The 21,478-nt window shown below is 43.7% G+C and overlaps 1 protein-coding gene across 5 annotated transcripts in view; it reads right to left on the bottom strand.

The window, feature by feature from the left end:
* The window catches only part of STARD13 (StAR related lipid transfer domain containing 13), a 222,246-nt gene that overhangs the window by 9,334 nt on the left and 191,434 nt on the right, over nt 1–21,478 (bottom strand). For 4 of the 5 annotated variants that reach the window (XM_024755330.1, XM_024755329.1, XM_024755331.1 and 1 more), the window contains 4 exons: nt 14,450–15,849; nt 13,226–13,399; nt 11,911–12,070; nt 4,014–4,212 (listed from right to left, as the gene is read on the bottom strand). In XM_024755330.1, coding sequence (XP_024611098.1) covers nt 4,014–4,212; nt 11,911–12,070; nt 13,226–13,399; nt 14,450–15,849 — 1,933 coding nt within the window. Of the gene's footprint in view, nt 1–4,013; nt 4,213–11,910; nt 12,071–13,225; nt 13,400–14,449; nt 15,887–21,478 lie in introns of all 5 variants that reach the window. The other variant, XM_024755332.1, reaches the window with a different exon arrangement.

The raw sequence follows: 21,478 nt of genomic DNA, 5'->3' as shown, positions 1-21,478 counted from the left end.
TCTTGTGATAGGCACAGTATATTATAGTATATCACGATATACTTATATTATTGAAAATACGTAAGTATACATGCTCAGATAGCTCCTACTGGCAGGGGTGCCTGATAAAAAAAATGTGGAGTCTGCTGCTCTGGGGCCGGGGCGGGGCGGGGGGGCTGTGGCGTGCCTTCTGCCCAGGTCCTGCCCCTCTCCATCATCAGCCCTCCCAGGGCGGGGCACACTGCGGGCCCCAGTCACCCGGCAAATGCGAGTCTCCGGAAGAGCCTGACCATGGACATTCTGGAACCCACCCCCACCCCCACCACGTCCACTGTGAACTGGCACAAGACAGACCTGGGTTTGATAGAGGAGAGCCATTCTGTTCACGTTATACAGAAACCTTTTTCCTCCTTCTTGCTTGTGCTGAAGCAGAAGCAGATACTCCCGATGACCTCAGGCTTGTCACTGAAGTGTTATAAATTCAGCGGGGGCCCTTGAACTGCCTTTAATAAGCTGCTTTAGGTAAGATGTCCAGTGCATGCATTGTTTAGCTTTAGGTTGCCAACCTTCTCTTCTGTGCCAAAATTTTTGAAGCGTCATCTGTCGTGGCTACAGGTTGTCCCAGCTTCCTTCTACTCACTCGTTTCTTTATCCCTCAGAAACTATCTTCTGTCATTATTTTCTACTAAAGGTGCCTGCAAAGGTCAACTATCAATCCCGAAATTCAGCATTCGTATCGGATCCTATCCTCTTTGACCTTTTTTGTGGCACAGGCACTCCTGTGGTTCCTGCCTCTTTCCTGGCTCTCAGAAGACTGTTCTAGATCTGGATTTCTAGGTGCTGATAACTGGCGTCCACACAGATGGCCAGCAGCACTTCAGACTGCACGTCCAGGCTCCTCCCTGCCCCAGATCAGCTCCCCTCCCCCTTTTCCTTTCTGAATGCTCTTTAAAACTACAGGGTCATCTTTGATCCCTGCCTCCTTCTCTCTCCTGTAGACCGTGGGCTTCACATGTGTTCATTATCCATCCAACACTCTAATTAATCATCCGATGAAAGTCCAAGAAGTAACAGAGCTACAGTTGGACCTGCTCTGGAGAACAGAGGAGGAATTGTTCCTCTCTTCTCCACAGCCCTTTGGAAACTTTGACTCCAGAGTCTATCCCTAGAACATCTTTATTTCTAGTCTTGCTGCTGGAGGTCCCCACAGGTAACCCAGAGCCTCAATTAATGTGATGGCTCCCTAACCCTCCATTCTCGTCCTGTCCAGTACCTCTCGTTCACCACTTCCAGATTCATGGTCAGATAAGCAGTTCCAATGGACATGCACCCTGTGGCACAAGCCTGGCTGCCTATGAAATACCTACTCTCTCCTTTCTCTGTAAGAAAACCCACATTCTGTTCAGGTCTGGGCTGTAATGTGCTCAGGGAAGTTGGGCCCCTCCCTCAAAATCACAGGATAACCATGTTGGCCTAGACCAAAAATGGTAATGCCATTCCTCTTCACAGTGATTGATTTAGGGGAGAAAAGTGTAAAATTTCTGGTCTATGGGACCAAGATAAATGCTAGGTAGGCATTTCTGTAAATTTATCTCCCTGATAAAAAGAGACATACGGGGCTTCCCTGGTGGCGCAGTGGCTGGGAGTCCGCCCGCTGATGCAGGGGACACGGCTTCGTGCCCTGGTCCGGGAGGATCCCGTATGCCGCGGAGCGGCTGCGCCCGTGAGCCATGGCCGCTGAGCCTGCGCGTCCGGAGCCTGTGCTCCACAACGGGAGAGGCCACAACAGTGAGAGGCCCGCATACCACCAAAAAAAAAAAGAGACATATGCCCAAGGAGAACCCTTCTGCCTGCCTCTTGCCTTTGGATGTGATTTTGGGAAGACATGATAAAGATGAGTGGTGGCTGTCATATTGTGACCTTAAGGGGATGACAAGAGACGCTGACCTCAGCCATGGTGTCACTGGATTAACCAACTCTGGAATTACTAAAGTCGAGATTTCTTGTCGTGTGCGATTATATAATGTCTTTATTTTTTAAACCGTTTGTTGGATTTTGGGTTCTGTGTTTACAGCTGAGAGCACCGTAACTGGTGGCTCCCTCAACACCACCCAAGGGGTCCCCGCAGTGATTAATGAATCAAATATGAACTCTTTGCTCTAATATTCAGTGCCCTTCCTGGGTACAGCCCCAGTCTAATTTTTGGAGTCATTTGATGCTGCACTGGACAGTTACCCTTCCTTGCCAGCCAGACAGAAATCCTGTAATCTCCTGACACATGAGCTATTTACTACACTCAGCATGTGTTCCTCCCGTGTCTCAACCTTCAGTTGTCACTTCTCTACCAAGTCCTTGTTCTTCATCTCAACCCCCTTGGGTGCTCTTTGTAACCTTATCATGGGATTTCTCCAGTCTTGCTGTTTTGCAGTTATTTATGTACATGTCTTGTCTCCATCAACTGCAAGATGCTTACGAGCAGAGTTAAGTCTTACCCATCCATGTGCTCTGCAGTGCTCAGCATGGTGCCCTGAACATAAGCAGAACTCAGTAAATGTTTGCTCAGCTAAAATAAGCCCTGCTTTGACCTGTTTTATTTTGCTTGTGAATCTCACAAAGGGCTAAAAGCATTTATCTCTTGGAAATAATCTGACTTTAACCTTAGACTAGTGTCAACCATAACCTGAGAACTGATTAAATGTAAAGACTCATATATGCTACATCCAAACCGTAAGGGAGGTTTAACTGAAAAATGCAGCTCAACCTCTTACAGCAGAAACATCATGAATTCCCTGTATTTAGCCTCCAGCAACATGTATCACTAGTTTAACTTAACCTATTCACTCTGACAAAATAATATTTATTTAGTGGGTCACCACTTTATCCTGTTTTTACAAGTGGTACTTGTTATAATCCTTTTTGAATTTGCAATATTATAAACTCCTGAAACACATTTAGTACAGAATTCTCAACAGCAAGAATCTTTTTCGAGTTGGATCAATTCCATGTCAAGGTCCACTTCATGTATATGTTGCTAAAAACTCAAAAGTCCACAGGCCAAGTGTTTTTTTCCTAAAGAATTGAGGCTTGGACCATTAAATACTTAACAGTTAACTGTTGAACAACACGGTTTGACCTGTATGGGTTCACTTAACAGGCAAATTTTTTTTTTTTTTCAATAAATACACAGCCGGCTCTCTCTATACTTGGGTCCTGAATTTGCAGACTCAATGAACTGTGAATCCTGTACTATGTTTATGATCGTGGTTGTCTGAATCCTCGGATGCCCAACTGAGGATATGGAAAACCGACTATGGGACTTTAGCATCCTCGGTGGGTCCCGGAAGGAATCCCACAAGGTTACTGAGGGACAACTGTATAACCATAACAGTGCAGCTAGAAAAGAGCCACGTGTTCATTTCTAATACCATCCCCTACTTTGCAACTATCTTTAGCAGGATATGTTGTTAAATCAATACTTGCTTTTTTCAATGATTAATTATAGGGGTTTTGCTGAGAATTATCAACTTCACAGCACTTAAAAAGTTCTAAGTGAAAATATAAATTAGTTGAATTAAGCTTAAGCCTTGATTTGGTTTGCTTTTCAACAATTAAAATACATTGCATTAAAATACATTTCCTTTTATTTCTAGTCATTTTAACACATTTGGATTTCATATATCCCAAGGAAATGCTTTCTTTTTAAAAACACCTATATATAAAATAAATTCTATTGTTACCTTTTCATTTTAAATTTATTAAAAGTACATTGAAAGTTAGTTTTTATATCCTACATAAAACCCTATTGAGCAGGAAGATTTTGATGTCAAAAACGTATTTTCAAATGCATAAAATATAGCCTGGAGATTTCCATATTGAAGTGTGAACAAAGTTTACTTCCGGAGAGGAAGGTAGAATTGTAACTTTTATATACTTCTTCATGCATTACTTGTACAATTAAAATTCAATCTATAGAATTTTGTTTTTTAGGTGGATGAATGCACTTGAGAACACTGATCTACCTTGTTCCCACTTACACTGATAGATGTGGAGGAAGGTCTCGCTGAGCTTGTTGGTGAAAAGAGGCTCAGGAAGGTCCCGGAAGAACTGCTTCACCATATCCGCCACGTCGTAAGCGGATTGGTCCTCGTAGCTGACGTTCTCAGGAAAGCTCTCGTTCATTTGACGTAAGGCATGGATTCGAGACTTCACGCCTGATTTTCGAAAAAGACCCACCTGAAACAAGCCACAGTGACGTGTTAGTGAGGCCGCCTTTACCCCAGACGTTTTCTTCCTACTGCAAGCACGCTGACGGAGATGAGAAGGCAACAGGACCAGGACTCGATGACTTGGAATTGCACCCAAACTAGTATATTGTAAATTACTAACTTGGCTACTTCGGGCAGTAGCTGAACACTGACTTCCTCTCCCATGAAATGAAAATAAGAATAATAGCCCACCTTACAGGGCTCCTGAGAAAATATACGTGATTGTGCTTTGTGACTTGTCAAGTCTTACAACATGGTAGACGTTATTTTTTTATTCATTTATTTAACAAGTAATGATTAAATACCCCCTATATATCAGGCATACTTATATCTTCTAAGAGTCATTAGTGAGCAGGTCAGACAAAATTCCCTACCTTCTGGTGTGTATACTTTAGTGGGGGTTTTGAGAAACTTCTGTCAATGGAAGGTTTGGTGGATCCCAGATAGGTATCCAATGCCCCTTTGAGGGAGAGGTTTATAGGGAATATGCTCATGAAACGAAATATCGTTAAGCACATATTTTGACTGACAGGTCTTACGTGCTTTTCCTTCTTCAGAATCCTTGTAACATACGCTTCTCATATGATGCACTTACTACTCTACCTGGTTAGTTATTATGTGTAGAAGCTGTGGCTGTAGTGAGAATGATTCCTAAGTGGCCTTTCTTCAGACTTCAAGACGCTGTATTATGCCTTTTTCATCCTTAGGGCTTAGACTCCTCCTCTGCTTGATAAATGAACGGAGCAATAAGGCGCCGTGGGGATAGTGCCCCTAACAGGAACGAGCCAGGGGGAGCAGAGCCCGATGAGGATGGAGGTTCCTGCAGTGGTTTCCAAGTTATGCTGTAGGCTCTCCCCAAGTGGACCTGCCGTCACCCCAAAAGAACTGAGCTTCTCTGGGAGCCCAGGCTTATGGTGAATTCGTATGTCTACTATTTTTAAATGCCTATAGGGCACTGAGTTTCTCAAGACTGGTTCTTCAACCCTCAGTCTCCACTCTTTTCACTCCCCAAGGGCTCACTGGTTGGCCCACTTCCACATCCCCAGTGGTCAGAGAGGTGGGCAGCAGCCTCGAGTCAGCGCGGCTCTCCCTCCTTATTCCTGGAGAGACACGCCAGGTTGTCTCACTGGCTGCTCTGTGTGCCAGGCCGGCCTCGACCCAAGCTCAGGGGTCTGAAGAGCTCTTGGTTGCTGCTATAAACAGAGAGCAGCGCCAATTCTTTTGAACTGTGCAACAGCAAGGGAAGAATTCCAAGCAATTAGAGAATACTCAGGTTTTTGTATACGTCAGCTGAATGGATCGCAGGGGCAATTATATCCCGCTACTTTTTGTGGCAATAAAGACAGAATTCTTAGTAATACTTCTTGGCGTTCCAAGGCTTACCACCCTAATTTCACAGAACAGGATATTAAGGCATAGTGTCACTTAAAATATTAATTGCTTTCTTTTTTATTCTTAAAGTTTGGAATGTCTAGAAAATGTAAAACATTGCCAAGAAGACTCTAAAGAGCATTTCTCTTCCTCTGGCAACTACTCCAAGTTTCATCAAAGGGCATGAGAAGAAAGCACGTCCTGTCAAAAGAAAAGTTCAAGATGTCAAATGAGTGATTATCGAAGTGAGATCCAGCCTTGATGTGTTTACATCTCAACTCTTCGGATTCTGGAAGGAGGCCCGGGACCGTGCCTCAGGGCTGTGCTGCGCGGCAGTTCTCAGAAGCCAAGTGCCCCAGAGGTGAATTCCTCAGTGTGACTCACAGTTATCCTCCTGTGCGTTGGTATTATTCCATTTGAGAATTCCTGTTATGTTTTAACGGTAGAGAAATATTGATCGGATTCTATAAAAAGAATAAAGCAGACAAGCGTTTGTGAGGACATCGCAGAAGGAGATTCCTCTTTTGTCCTCTGTGTCTCGCTGGCTTTGATTTTGGGTGCACAGTGACGTGCAGGTACACACACATCCCAGTGATGTTTTCTTTGTATTGTTTTGTTTCCAAGTTTCTTTCTAGTTTCAGCAAATATTGTGATTTTAATTATTTTAGACATGTCTGGAGCTCTCCAGCTGCGGGCTCCGAGCTGCTTGTTCTGACTTAGATCTCACAGGATGTCCAGAGGGTTGTCAGGTATTTATTTGTTCTGCCTCAATTTCTGACAATAACCTTCCCGTCCCACCCTTATCATCCAAGGGACGTGGGAAATATCTGTGGGTTCTGGGGATTTTTGTTGGAAGCACCAAAGGAAAGTTTTTTTCCTAAGCCTAATAAAGTAAAGGTGGTCTGAAATCAGACTCCAGATGTTGGAGTGGAGGATGGCCGAAGGGAAAGATGGTAAGGGCGCCTGTCTTCAAAGATGTCACTGAGCTAATGTAAGAACTAATCCTGGAACTGTCCTGCTTCCTGCCTTCTTGTCATGTGACCGTGGGAATTTTCTATAGTTTAAGCCATTTGGGGGCAGGGCTTCTGGTCCCTGGAGTGAAAATCTCCCTGGGCGTGGTAAATAGAAGCTTCCTCTAGTGATGTAGAGGTCCTGGAACCAGAGAGAAGAGCTTCTCCTACCCATCATCATAGAGCAACCAGGGGTGTTGGTCCATGGAGTTGGCAACCACCATTTCTTCTTCTGCAAAAAGCTTTCAGAGCAGTGATAAAATATGCATTTTTGGCTAATTTTTTTTTTTTCTAAGTAAAAAGTGGAGGACCAAAGAAACCACTTTAAAATGGGTTTCTTCTAAGGGCACCCTTGTCATCATAGCCAATGGGAGGCAACTCCGGACCCTTCAGCTTCATTACGAGGAGGACCCAAGATGTGTGAAATGTCTTTCATTTGCTTCCGTGTCTGTCACTGGTGGGCGGGTGACCTGGGTAGACACACGGGGACCCACACTTGGTTTAACGTTCTGCGGTCACCGTTTTGAAATTCTTCATAATTTATATGCACTTTCATTTTGCACAAGGCTCCACAAATTACACAGCAGGGCCTGCTCTCATGTACCTCGAAAGCACGGCTCTAAGACTCTCTTAAAAGGTAAGAATAGAGGTCAGCAGTGCAAAATCCAGTTTTTAAGCTTTTCTCTTGCACATAATCTCTCATTTTAAAGATAAAAGGATGAACAATGAGTGTTGCTCTGATCTAGTTTTACTTTCCTCTCTCTTTAGTCTTCCACCCAAAAACTCAGCTATGAGAAAGCAAGGACTCAAAGTATAATTTAAACAGATAGGCGCTGGAACATCACTCATCTTACCCGGGGTAGGCAGCAGGGAGGGTGATGAACAGGTGGCAGGTCGAGGACACTTGTACTGAGTATGAAGTGTCTTCCCAGCATAATTGGGCTTTTAAAACTTACTGCTCCATTAGAAGGAGAGCCTGGGCATGAGTGCTGCATTAGAACTCAAATGTCATCTAAATAATATTAAATCTCCTACCTGGCATCCTGTTTATGCTAATCCTTGCAGCACTTAATGGTGTTTGTCAGGACTTGCATTTCCTCTTCTTTAGGGATGTGCTCCGCTAATGAAGAGAAGTTGCTTTTATTGAGAGAGAGAGAGAGGTTCCTAAGAGCAGTAGGTGGTGGGTTCTTATCTGGAGCACTGCGGGTTTAGCCACTCTCTGCTGTGACTTCATATTCATCAGGGGCTGTGTATAACCTATCCTTCTGTGCAGTTGATGGAGGGCAGCAATAAAGCTCAGCCAACAAAGCCCGCTCGTCTCACAAACTGCTGTGTCTGAATACAAATGGTTCAGAACCGAAGGCTAAACTCCCTATTTCATCTCCAGCCAGCTGCCAGGGCAAAAATGGATACACTGTGTTTCCTCATGTGGAAGCTGTTCTGCACTTGGGGGTGCAGGAGCTGGAACGGTGGTCTTGTTTCAGGACCCTGTAGGGCTGTCTTCAGCTGTTTGCGATGAATGTTTGAGAAAAATGTGTAGCATGAGGGAGAGAAGCTGAGCTTACTGCAGGAAGCCTCCCTCCCCTGGATGAGGGGCTGAGCCTTGGGACAGTCTTGCATGGTAGTTCGAGGGGACCATGTAGAGGCAGGCAGGCAGCAGAGAAGCCAGTTAAGGGGGGTTTAGAGGAAGAGTATTCTGAGACCCTCTGGTCTTGCACGGCCGGGGGGCTGAGATCTCAAGAGCCTGTGTAGACCTGAGTCTTCCCTTCAGAGGAGGTGCCGTTGGCGAAGGAAGGACCCTCATCTCGTGTGTGTCCGCTCCTTCCTTGTGACCCTTGTCCCTCTTTCTTTTCTGATTCATTGGCTTTTATTTGCTCGAGTTTGCTCTTAAATCTCTAGAACAGTCTTCCTCCTGAGCCTGGTTTTCTTCGATTCTTATTATATTTCTCTAGTTTCCCCTTGTCCCTTCCTATGACCACCTTCCTTCTTCACAGGGACCAGAGGGGGGCTCTGTGTGCTGCCCACACTGTGTGCTGATGAAGGGGAGGGACATACAAGGTGGGGGCCCTGCTGGCATTGTGTACCCCATAAGGGGAGGAACTGGATTCCACGAAAGTCCCTTTGACATCTTGAGGATTTTTTCTTTTGACGGATACAAGAGAAGGGTTGCCTTGTTCACTGCGGTTACATTTAGAATCAGTATTTATGCCTATGAAATGAGTCTTTTTTCTTATAAAGCTTTGCCAGCATACTGTTTTTCAGTGTGGCGTTCTTCCAGATTAAAAAAAAAAAATAGTTATAGGCCTGAAATGGAGGCTGGGAATAAGCCAGTGAGTAGAGATTGAGGGGGTTTTGGTGCCACTGTCCTTCCCTCTGTTCATATGACTTTGCTTCAAACAGGACACTGGGCCCAGTAACAGTAGTGATGCCGGTGATACTCATTATTCAGAATCTGCAGGGGGCGGGATTGGTTTCCATTCTACATAAAGACTATGCGGTGAGTAGAGTGGTGGTATTACAATGCATTTATACCCAATCTTGTTCGAGAAAGAATTCAAGGTGACTTATAGTGATCTATAAAGTACAGTAAGATGCAATTAAAGATAATAGATGAGAGGACTAGAGCAAAAGGAAAATAAAGATAGAAAAGGTTAGCAGGAAGTAGGAATGAGGTTCACACACCAAATTCATGCCCCCAAATTATATATATTTACTACAGGCAGAACATGCATTTGGCTTCAATAATTCTAGCAGCCAGTGTAGAGAGGAAAACATATCCAGCTGAATGAGTCTGGTGTACCTAATATAAATACAGACCAGTTATCTAAAAACAACAATCTTTTCAGGTGCTGGGCCCAGAGAAAAAAATTCTTTCATTCTTACAGAAAAGACACCACATGATATAATGATCAACATCATCAACACAAACCTGAGAGTGAATGCATCAATGAGTTGTTTCGGGCCACTTCTCAGAGTGTCCCTCAATGCTAGAGATGGCATCACCCCAAAGTCCACTGGGACAAGCAATTCTAACAGGTGGTAGCAAAGTGCACTTGTTAAAAACTTGGACTCTGCAGATAGATCTTCAAGCAAGTGTTGGCTCCACCATTGCCTCCTAGGGGCTAACCCTGCCCAGGGTGGATATGGGATTAAATGAGGCAATGCTTGCAGGATACTTAATATGATCCCTGAAACATGCTGGGCACGCAAGAAAGGTTACTATTATTGAATGAATGGCACAGATGGCCTGCATTTACTTGAAGCATTCCTGAACAAACACTGTTTTCTCTGAATAGAGCTTTTGCTGATGAGCATCAGCTAGCTGGCTATCCATTAGAATGTTTGGAACAGAATATTTTCTATGCTTGGTAAAAGGCAGAGCCGAACACTCTAAGGGAACCGGCCAAGAGGGGAGATGAGTCTTACACACCCTTAGGAAAACTGAGAAGCTTGGAAAAACATGTGTCCGAATAACCGGCTACCCTCCACAAAATACAATCTTGGGTCTGCACTAATCAACCAGTAAAAGTACAACTGAAGCCACGAAGTCCTGTGCCAAAGGGCGTAGCTGCAGTACTCTCAGGGCTGCAAAAGACAGTGATCAGAGTGGGCATTTCCAAGTGTTCACTTGAGCCCACCTCCCCAAAAAGTTTCCTCAGTAAGATACCCACAGACCCTCTACCTTTGATTAAGGTGTGCTTTTGATAAAAACTCTAAAATGAAAAAAAAAAAAAAACCAAATCTAACACTTAACAAACCAGATTCAATGGATTGCTCTATTGGGATGTTATTCACAAGTCACTTAATATTGGGGCATCTGCCAAAGATGAGCACCATTAGCTTTAGACAAGTGGTCCCATCGCCCTTCTTTCTGGGAAACAACAGGCAAGCCATCCAGGCCATTTCTCGAACAAAGCAGCCATCACCACCACAACAGTAACAGCAACCACTGTTACCCTCACTATAACATCTAAATATGAAAAAATGTAGGTATGTGTATTATCTAGATTAGGAGTGGGAAGGGAGAATGGAATAATGCATTTAGTTCAATCAGCAACGGCATCGAATGAAGACGTTACCCTCATTCTTACTGAAAACTGGTATCGGATTCATCATGATTCTTAGCGTGATCTCAGCACTGGGGTAGAGACAAGCATCAGTTCATGAATTCGTGTAGCTCAGCTCATTCCTGTCCACTGAGCCCAAGGCCAAGGGAAAATCAATGAGAAGTGCAAATAATCTTAGGTTGGCACAGATTATTCACAGGGCATTACAGAGTATGATGAACAAAAGCCATTATAGAATAGTTGCCTGAAAATACCCCCAGTACTCAAGGCTGTAATTTATCAAGCAGAATTTCATTTTGGACCGAATGCCTAACAGAGAAACTAATGAGTGTTAATTCCGAGGAGCAAAGGCTTGGCCTGGTTAATTATAGGATGGGTTGCATTCTGGGCCAATCAGAGTCCACCATTGTGATGCCCTCCCCCCCCACAGTCCTGGAGACAAAAATGATCTCCAAGACTTTTGTTTAGCTTGAGCTTTTTAATCAACTCCACAAGATGAGGGAATATTTAATTTAGCTGATATTATTTTCATATTTTTAAAAGATTTTTTGATGTGGACCCTGTTTAAAGTCTTTATTGAATTTGTTACAATACTGCTTCTGTTTTATGTTTCGGTCTTTTGGCCCTGAGGCATGTGGGATCTTAGCTTCCCGACCAGGGATTGAACCCACACTCCCTGCATTGGAAGGCGAAGTCTTAACCACTGTACCACCAGGGAAGTCCCTATTTTCATATTTTACTTGCACATTTTAAAAAGATATAAATAAATTTTTTGAAAGATATAAATAAATTTGTCATGGTGCTGCTTCAAAAAAAATTTATAAAGGGAGATATAAAGACCTAATTCTGGTTTAAAAAAAAAAGACAAAGAGGGATAACAGAATGCTATGAAATTAATGGTGGCACTGAGACCATAATTAAAAGGAAATGCAGTAGACAGCTTTACTCTCAGTTTCGGGGGAACACAAATTAGCCATCACGGGTACAAATGATTCACATTAGCTTTCTGCAGTCACTCCAGGGTGTCCTTCAAGTTGCCAGTGAGGAAACATCCTCACACAGCTTGACAAGGATGTCACCTGGTCAGATTAAATACTGATCTATAAAGATCACAATGCCTTTTATTTTGGAGAGGCATGTCTTGTCTGATCCTGGACAGATCTGGCTCTGCCTGGCACTCCATACATCCCAGGCTGTGCTTAGGATTTACGACCCTACCTGATCGAGGCAGTTGCTGCGTAGATACCTCAGGGCTTGCTGGATACTCTGTGGCAGGGGCTGTCCCGTTCTCTGGACGTGAACAATGAGAGGAATGCCAAAGACTGTCTTGTCTCTGTAATCAGGAACTTTCATCCTCTTCATGAACTTTGGAACTGCCCTAGAATTCACAGAAAGCAGGTCATGCACGCCTCGTGGAGCACACTGTGGGGACAGGCTGTGAGAGCAAGAGGGAAGCCAAGCTTTTGTTGGAATATTGGACAAGCACGGGGGGATTCAACGTTTCTCTCTTAATTACTCACATTACATGGAAGGACTGTGTGTGCCCCGTGCCTCTGTTAGACCTCTAACTATTAAACAGCATGACTCACGTTAGCAGAATGGATTTATGGCCCTGCTTTCAAATCAAGTGCTCGACTTTCCAGTTTAATTGTGATAGACACACTTCTCAAGTGATAAACACTTAAACGTCCCCAACAAGACATAACAAAACAAATTAAAAAATACATCAAGAAGAAGAATCTGGTTGGGGTTGGGGGAGAAAGAAGGGGAGAGAAGATAAATCATATTCCTAGACTATATCCTTACTTTTCTAAAACCAGCTGTACCTTTTAAAGGAAATTTTAACACACAAGCATATATTGATTTGACCACGCAATTTATAACTTTCTAAAATATTTTTATAAAAGCATTGCCGATTCTTCTATATGACAATTAACAACACATTTTATTTTTTTCCAAATCCACCAAATCATCTAAAATAGGTCCACATTCAAGTTCCAACATATGCTTTTGTCAACCCCTTATTCCAAAGGTTTCCTGCATATTCTTGTTTTCATTTGCCAGTGAAATAAAAGCAGAACTGCATTTGAACAGTTCAGTGCTCTTTGAATGAAGCAGTGCTGTAAGTGTTGAGCTCTGCATTGGGCCAGAAGGTGCAAGAAACAGATGTTTCTTTGCAAACTGCCAAAATTACTTGATGGCAAGTTTATTTTTAATGTCTCTGTTCACAACTAATTACTCTTTACTTGTCCTTTTTCCTTCTTGGAGCCTGACTGCCTTCCCTGGAAACTGACAGAGAGCTACAAATAAAGCAATGCTTCCTGCAGGCTACATCACATCGAAGCTTTGGATCGAAGCTTTGGCAGCCCAGAGGCGGGCAGTTAGGCAGAACTCTGGGCATTATTTTCAGGAGACTGGCAGTGAAGGCAATGAACGGATTCTTCAGAAATCAGAAAGTAAATACTGAAGTGTTCGCGATCGCACCCTGAGCCCTGGAACAAACAGTCCCCTCCTAGGTGAATGGGCTACGTACCACGTCCAGCCGTGTTTGTTGGACATGGAGTGCTTTTCCATGATGGCCGTGAGGCGAAGCAGGGAGAAGCGCTGAAGCAGGTTCAGCTGGCCGGCTGTCTGACCGCTGATGTGGGGCGACGCCGTGGACGGCTGCGGCTGGTGTGAGAGCTGGAAGCTGTTCCACCGGAGTCGCCTTTACCGGAAAGACCGTCAGAGAAGCCAGTCACAAAGGGCACGTGATATCGGAAAATACAGGATGTTATTAATTGTTAAGTAGCTAATCAAAATAGTTTCCGAGCCAAGAAAACCACCAAGCAAGTGGAACAGAAGACACAAAATGTACAGAATAAACAGAAGAAACTATTTTTCCCAAGTCTGATAAATCTGGAAAAAGTCATTATCTGTTTCATTAGGAGGCTTAAATAAGTGATGTAATAAATTTTATGTGTTTATTCCTAAACTCATTCCCAAAGTGTTGAAAGCAGCTGAGACTGTGTGTGTGCATAAGAGAGAGAGAGAGACATTCAGACAGACAGACAGTGACAGAGAGCCAGAGATTGCAAACGTCTGGGAGCTATAGAGTACTGTCACACTGCTGTCTTGTGTTCGCACTCTGACTGGTGAGCAGCACTGATGAAGCACTCCTGAAGTGATGACACGTCAGTCAATGAGCCTCGAGAGCTGTCACTGCCTCAGTGAGAAACCCAGCAGCACATACAGTAGGCTGTTCCTACTGCTTAGGCCCTGCCAGGGCCATTGTCTAAGGAGCTTCTGAAATGGTCGTTGTACAACAGCTTTTATGTACTTAGTAATCGGCATTTTCAAGCCAAAATAAACTTATGAAGTGTGTATACACCTTAGATCTCAGAAATTTCTCATGGACTTTTTTAAAAGTTTAAAATTTGGGGTAGAGATGCTTTGCAAGGTCATGGGAAGGGCCTGTGCACAGGCAATGGACCTTCTCATCAGTGCTTTGCACATAAGAAGCTCAAAAATTTTTTTTGCATAAAACCAAGATTGAATTAAAGGGTAAACACTAGGAGAAATGAACGTGAGTTAACATGGATTCAATCACCACAGTATCTGCACGAAAGACACTACTGTTCAAATAATCCCCAACCACATACATCACTTAGGACAGTGTTAAATATTTAGAAGGTACTCTATAAATGCTTGTTAAATACATAGACCATAATTATTATGAAATGGATTAAACATCATTTCACAAAGTCATGCCACCAACCTGTTTGGCCTGGTCAGAGAGGCCCCTACTCCAGAGTCCCTCCTTTCTCTGACCCCAGTGGCCTCTGATTCATTAAGAGACGCTCCATCTCTTTCCACATCACTGGGTGTTGTCCGACCTTCGGAGACAGAATTGCCTTCAAAATCTAAGGTGATCTGACTAGGAGGGGGGAAGGGGCAGAAGCCAGCTTCTCCGGACAGTGCATTATGTGTCTGCAGTTCAGGTAACAGGTTTTTGGACCAGTCATCCACTACCTCTTGGAGCCCGTTGACATGATGCAGAATGTCGTCCAAGTGAGGGAAGAGATCGTCCTTCTCCAAGTCCAAAAGATCCCCGGTGCTGGCATACAGGTGGGAGCCGGGGACGTTGTCATAGATGCTAACTCGACTCGCTCTGTGGCAGGACGCCATGAGCCTGGGCTCCCCGGCCCCAGGGCCCGGCCGTCTGCCCGGGGAGACGTTTCCAGTCCTCCAGTTAACCCCGCTGCTATTGTCTGTTGGTGAGAGGCTTTCGATAGAGAGCGCCTTGGGGAACGTGCCTGGTTTGTGGTCCTTGGGAATGTGCACCACCAAGTTCTCTTGGGAATGAAACTCGCGTGCGTAGTTTTGGTCCCCTGCACCCCGCAGTGCTGTCCCCGCCAGCACGTCCAGGTCTTCTAAGTACATGCCCCCGCGCTTGTGGGCCTCCTGGCATCTTCGCTCCTTCAGGCCGGGCGTGCTTACCCCGCTGCTGCTGTTTTCCGACGGGCTGCTCTCACCGCTCCATTTGCTGGGGCCCGGAAGCCCTGTTTTGCAGGCAGCGGGGGGTGAGTTCTGGAGATCTCCATTTGGAATCTGGATGCACTGCATGGCCTTGAAGGACTCGGGCTCCTGCTGCAGCACCGGGCCGCTGATCACCAAGCCCCCGGTCCGCCCCGACCCCTTCTGCCTTCCCTGCGCTCCTTTCCCTCGCAGCGTTTCCATGCGTTTCAGAAAGGATTTGGCTCTGGCCCGGGAGGGCTTCTCATTCTTTGGGTGCAAAGGGTGCTGGAGACCGTCTCTGGGGGACGGCGGGAGGCTGCTGCCGCCCAGCGTGGCGTCCAGCATGGCTGGGCCGTGGGCGCAGTACTGCCCGGGGCCGTCCAAGGCCTCCCGGCCGGCGCCGTAGCTGCCCGGCTGGCTGCGGCCGTCGCTCCCGCCGCTGCTTTCGCTGTGAATGGAGCAGACCTCGGGCTCGCTCAGGTCGGTGAGGACGCTCTCACTGCTGGTCGTGTTTCTCATCGTAATGTCTCCTGACGACCCGTTTCTGTCTCCGCCGGGAAACGCTGCGTGGAGGTCGTCCACGCGAGACCACCGGCGGCTGGTCCTTTGGAAAGTCCATTTGTTGCTGATGCAGAGATCTTCCTCATCAGAGTCGTCACCCTGGGAAACATCAAGGATGACGCGCATTTACAGGTGGCTGGGATGGAGAGGGGAATCTAGGTGAGCACAGGCACGGTACCCCCACCTCCTTTTTCTCCTTCCTTCCCTGTCGCACATGCTCTCTGGGTTTCCTGGGCACCTTTGCTGGGTCCCTCCACCGTCTTTATGGTCCCTACACCTTCTTCCTTCCCAGTAGCTGGAAGATTCCTTCCCAACCCGCAAAGCTCTCTTCCTTTCAGTTTTCCTTTCTTCCTCTCTGAGAAGCTTCCTTGCCTGATTACAAAGAGGACGTAATTACCATCGTCGAGACAGCCTAAATATAAAACACCTGCAGTTCCCCTTTTCACATAGAAACTTAATCCTGGCATAAAATGCATTTACTTCTTCCCTGAAACCTCTTCATGGAGCCCTAGGACCATATTTCCAGCTTCCCTCTTCTGAACCTCGGAGCCAACACTCCTTAGTCTCCCAGACTTGATTCTTAGCATATGTTCCCTGTGTAAGTTAACGGCAAAATTATCTCCGAATTCCTGGAGGTAGAAACTTGGGAGCTATTCGAGAGACCCCTGGTGGAGGAGAGTCCAACCCAGCCTGCACGGCCAGGCCGGCCTTCTTGGTTTTAATTAACCCTGAATTGGAGTGCCTTCGTAGGACACGCTTGTCTGGGTGCCGAGGCCCCACTGCTCTGCCCTGTCGTACCTGCTGCACCTCACACATTTCTCTTACTTGTCTGGGTTCTGCCTGAATTCGTAGCCCCTGAGAGAGGAGAGTCTGGTTCCCAGAGGTGGCTTTGTTTAGGCCATCTAAATAATTTCCTTCTGAGATGAACGGAATCATCTGCTCCTTCTTCTCCTCACCATGCGTATGACCAAGACCCAACTCTGAAATGATTCTCAGATCTGCTCCCCCACTCATATCTTCACTCCCATTCCCTAGCTCAGGTCCTTGGCTGGGTTATCACAGTAAAAACCAGGCCAGCATCTTCTCCATCTAAACAGCTTTCCAAGTGTAATCCAAGTACGATCACAGGATTTCCCAGTTTAGAAGGTTTCAGTTTCCCTCAGCCCTCCTAAGTGTTATTATGGCATTCGAAGCTCTTTTGACCTGACTGCAGTGTGCTTTACTTATTTCAGCTGTTCCTCCCAATCTCCCTGCATTCTGTTCTCTGACCTGCAACTACGCCCCAACACCCAGCTCTGTTACAGGATTAAGAGCCTAAGGGGTACATATGGTCCCCACATCCTTCCCTGGTCCCTGACCATTCTTGGGTACTCAGCTCATGTGTCTCTTTGAAGTCTTTCCTGACAGCCCCAAGGCAGTGACTGCACTCCCTCTGTACTCCTGTAGCATTAGGTTTAGATCTTTATTGTAGCATTTATTATAATACTAACTTAAACTCATGTCACAAGCACCCACTCTCAACAGTTACAGGTAAGTTCATCAAGCATACAGTAACTGCTCTCTCTCTATATATCTATATATGTGTGTGTATGTGTGTGTGTGTGTATAGTTAATTGGATTAAGTTTATTTCACTTTACTTTGACATCTGGTTCTAAGACCTGGTTCCCAGTGCTAGTAGTTAATACCAGTTAGACTTAGGTGACTGTACACAAGTTGCTTACTCTCTCCAAAGTCAGTTTTTATCATTTATAAAATGGGAGTAAAAATAGGCCCTGCCTCATAGGTTCGCTGTGGGGATTAAATGAAGTACTGCATTTAGTAGTCCCTCACTGAGGAGTATTTGTTCATTTGTTATTTTTCAGTGTCTGTTCAGTGGCTTCTGTGCTACCTGTCCGTGTAAGACAGATGGCTTATCTATCTTTCTACATATCTGGCATCCACCTTATCTCCTCTGGACTTTGCAATATATTGTTTTCAAGGAAAAATAAACAGATGCTTAGTCAATAAATGTGGGATCTTCCCATTCTTATTTATTTCCTGAAAATCTAGGCTTACATGAGTTGGACTAAATGACACATTTGAAGTTTCACGTATAAGGTGAAAGAAGGTAGAAAAGCATGGTACTCACAAAGAATTCCATAGCTGTGGGAACACAGTAGGAAATTAGCTCTGAGTTTTTAAAACGTTGTACAAAACTTTGGCGAAAGAGTTTAAAAATTGTACAGATGGAAAAAAAAGGCAAGACTATAGGATGATGAGTCAAAAATATACTTTCTTTGTAGCCTTTTCTACTTCCTCTTTCCCTGTAATGGATACAATAAACCCTGAACTCTGAGAGTCATTTAAATACCAGGTACTGTGATAGGTTGAAGGTTGAGTTAATTGGATTTTCATGTCACATATCAGGAAGCTAGTGAGGAGAAGTTGATATTAAGTAAGCATTCTGAAAAAGCCTTTTTGCAAATAGTTTCTGAGAAGGCAAAAGAAGGATATGCTTTTAAAGAAAATACAGATATTTAAAAATAGAAACTACAATATTTAGTGTTAGCTCCAACGAGCTCTCTAAAGCGAGCCCAAACTTGGTTACTGATGCTAGCAAACCACATACTAGTTGGATAAGGACTTCTTTATGTTGGTTTAGAAAAGATGCCAAGCGGGCACTGTGGGCTGGGGATGGAAAGCCTGCCCCTGTCTGCTAGGCTCTAAAGAGCTTATTATACTAGCTGTGGGCAAAAAAGGGATATTTAAAACCCAACCAAGGCATATGAGAAAGTGGTAAACTCCTGGGAAAAAAGGCAAACAGTTCAGGGAAATTTTGCAGTATTTAGATGGTTTGAACCAAAACAAACAAACGAAAACCAAAGCAATAAAAATCAAAAATAAAACAGAGAAAAAAGAAAATAATACCCATCTCCTTTAGTACCCTGTGCATGCAATTATCATAGTACGTCCAAAGGGTACTGACACGATTCTGTGTCTGTTTTTCCCACTAGTGCAGGATCTTTGAAACTACTGATAGTGACATACAGTAAGAAATACATTTTTCAGTTATAAGCTAAATAGGTACTAGAGATGCAATGTACAACGTGATAAATATAATGAACACGGATGTACGTTACATGTGAAAGTTGTTAAGAGAGTAAATCCTAACAGTTCTCATCTCAAGGAAAAAAGTTTTCTTTTTCTATTTCTTTCACATTGTATCTCTATGGAATGATGGATATTCACTAAACTTATTGTGGGAATCATGATGCATGTAAGTCAAATCATGCTGTACACGTTAAACGTATAGAGTGCTATACATCAGTGATATCTCAATAGAAATGGAAGAAGCATAAAAGGAAGTAATCCGTATACAGTACCTAGAACAGTATATGGAACATACTAAGTGTTCAATAAATGTTATCTGCTAATTTAAAAAAGTACATTTTCCATCGCTACTCAAGGCCCACATATAAATTATGCTAAAGTGAAAGAAAGAAAGAAAGAAAAAGAAAAAGAAAGAAAGAAAAAAAGAAAGAAAGAAAGGGAAAGAAAGAAAGAAAGAAATTTGTACTATAATAATTATATTTGTCCTCTGATACTTTATATTCTAGTTTAGTCTATTTCATTTTTTTTAAAAAAATGTTGGCAACCAACCAAATTCATTTGATAATCCACCAACAGGCCATGATTCACAGTATGAAAAACACTAGAGTTTTAGTTTTTTTATACATTCACGGTGTAGCAGATGGTCCGGCACATAGCAGACTCCCCAATAACTGTGAAAGTGTACTGATTGTTTAAGATGATCAGATTTCATCTGTTTTTTTTAAAGGCTAAAAACAAATAGTTTGTGATTATTTAGAAATGCAAAATGGAAACTCTCGGAGTCAGATGTGTTTATGAGAAAAACACACCAAAACTTTATTCTCTTATCTTAATGATTTAGTAAACCATGGAAATACCATAGACATGGAGTGTCTGGATTTCAGCCAGGAACTGACAAAAGGCTCTCATGATATTGTTGTGGCCAAGACGGCAAACTGCTGGAGGCTACGGAGCATTTTGTTAGTAGCTGGTTGAGTAACTCCATCAAAGAGTGTGATCAAACGACTGAAAGTAACTGAAGGAGAGATCTCTGGGGGCTGCTTTCAGGGTATGCCCATTTTAAGAATAACTTGAATGAGTCAGAAGAATTCATGTTTTTTAGATGTGAAGATGGCACAGATTATTCACCAAGTGATCTTGAGCAAGGCACCCACTTTGAGACTCAATTTTCTCAGCTGTAAAATGGAAATGATAACAATACACATTTAGCATGGTTTGTCAACAGAATCAAATGAGATTATATATGAAAATGTCCGATAAATGTTAAAGTGCAAGATAAAACTATTGTTGTTAGAGCATAGTGATATTGAGATGCATGAAGATCTTAACAGAATTGAAGGATGGCCTGTTAATAAGATGAAATTTCACGAAGTAAAATATAAAGACCCTAACTTCACAAATCTATTATAGGATGCGCAAGATGGAAAGGCTTTGGTTCCTATTAATAGCCTTGAGAGTTGTAGTAGATTTAAGCTTAATATGAGTTAACCATGTAATGTGGCTACCAAACTATGATCACCCACCTTAGGATACCTGACCAGAAGCATGAATCTCAATACTTGGAAGGTTGCAGACCCCCTGTATTCTGCCTGGTCACATACATCAGGAACAATGAGCCACATTTTCAGGGGCACGTGGAAAGGGATTTACTCCTAGAGAAGAGTAATCGGAATGGCCAATGATCTAGACACCACAACCTTCTATGAAGGATGATTGAAAGAACTAATGGTTTGGTTTAGAAAGAAGGAACTCAAGAGCAGTGCTACTCGAAGTGTGGTTAAGGGGTTGACAGTCCTCAAACTTACCAGTCTTCACTGAGATAAGTTCAGACATTGAGAGTAAGCATTAAAACCATTTGTCACCATTTGGCAAGGCTGTGCTATACGAGTTCATGATCAGTGGACTTGTCTTATTGAACAGGGTTGAGACCAGCTTGGGTGTTGGGCGCAGTAGGTTATAATGTGTGACATTTCAAGATTACTTTATCTACCATAACCCAAAGTGTATAATGTACAGGATCCACTGTTTTACAGAAAGATAATTGCAGAAGTTGGCTAGTAATGAAAGATTGAAGATGAATTTTTAAAATACAGCATCACTTACTTCATTTTGAATGAAAGGTAAAAAAATAATAGCCAAAACTTTAAAGAATTACTTTAAGACTTCTTCTTTGATTCCACTCAACATACTCTGTGAGATGGGTTTCTTTATGATGACTAGTATTAAAACAAAGAAACAGGGACTTCCCTGGTGGTGCAGTGGTTAAGAATCCGCCTGCCAATGCAGGGGACACAGGTTCAAGCCCTGGTCCAGGAAGATCCCACATGCCGCGAAGCAACTAAGCCTGCATGCCACAACTACTGAGCCTGCGAACCACAACTACTAAGCCTGCATGCCTAGAGCCCATGTGCCACAACAAGAGAAGCTACTGCAATGAGAATCCAGCACACTGCAATGAAGTGTAGCCCCCACTCTCTGCAACTAGAGAAAGCCTGAGTGCAGCAATGAAGACCCACACAGCCAAAAAACAAAATAAAACAAAACAGAGAAACATTTTAGATATGCATTTTTCCCTGTGAGTAGTGTTGCTGTCAATCCAACCTAAATTAGATAACAAGCAAAAAAAAAAAAAAAAGA

This window comes from Neophocaena asiaeorientalis, unplaced genomic scaffold (assembly GCF_003031525.2).
Source record: "Neophocaena asiaeorientalis asiaeorientalis breed wild unplaced genomic scaffold, Neophocaena_asiaeorientalis_V1.1 scaffold59, whole genome shotgun sequence".
Lineage (NCBI taxonomy): Eukaryota > Metazoa > Chordata > Mammalia > Artiodactyla > Phocoenidae > Neophocaena > Neophocaena asiaeorientalis.
This window is presented reverse-complemented; position numbering and strand designations above follow the sequence as displayed.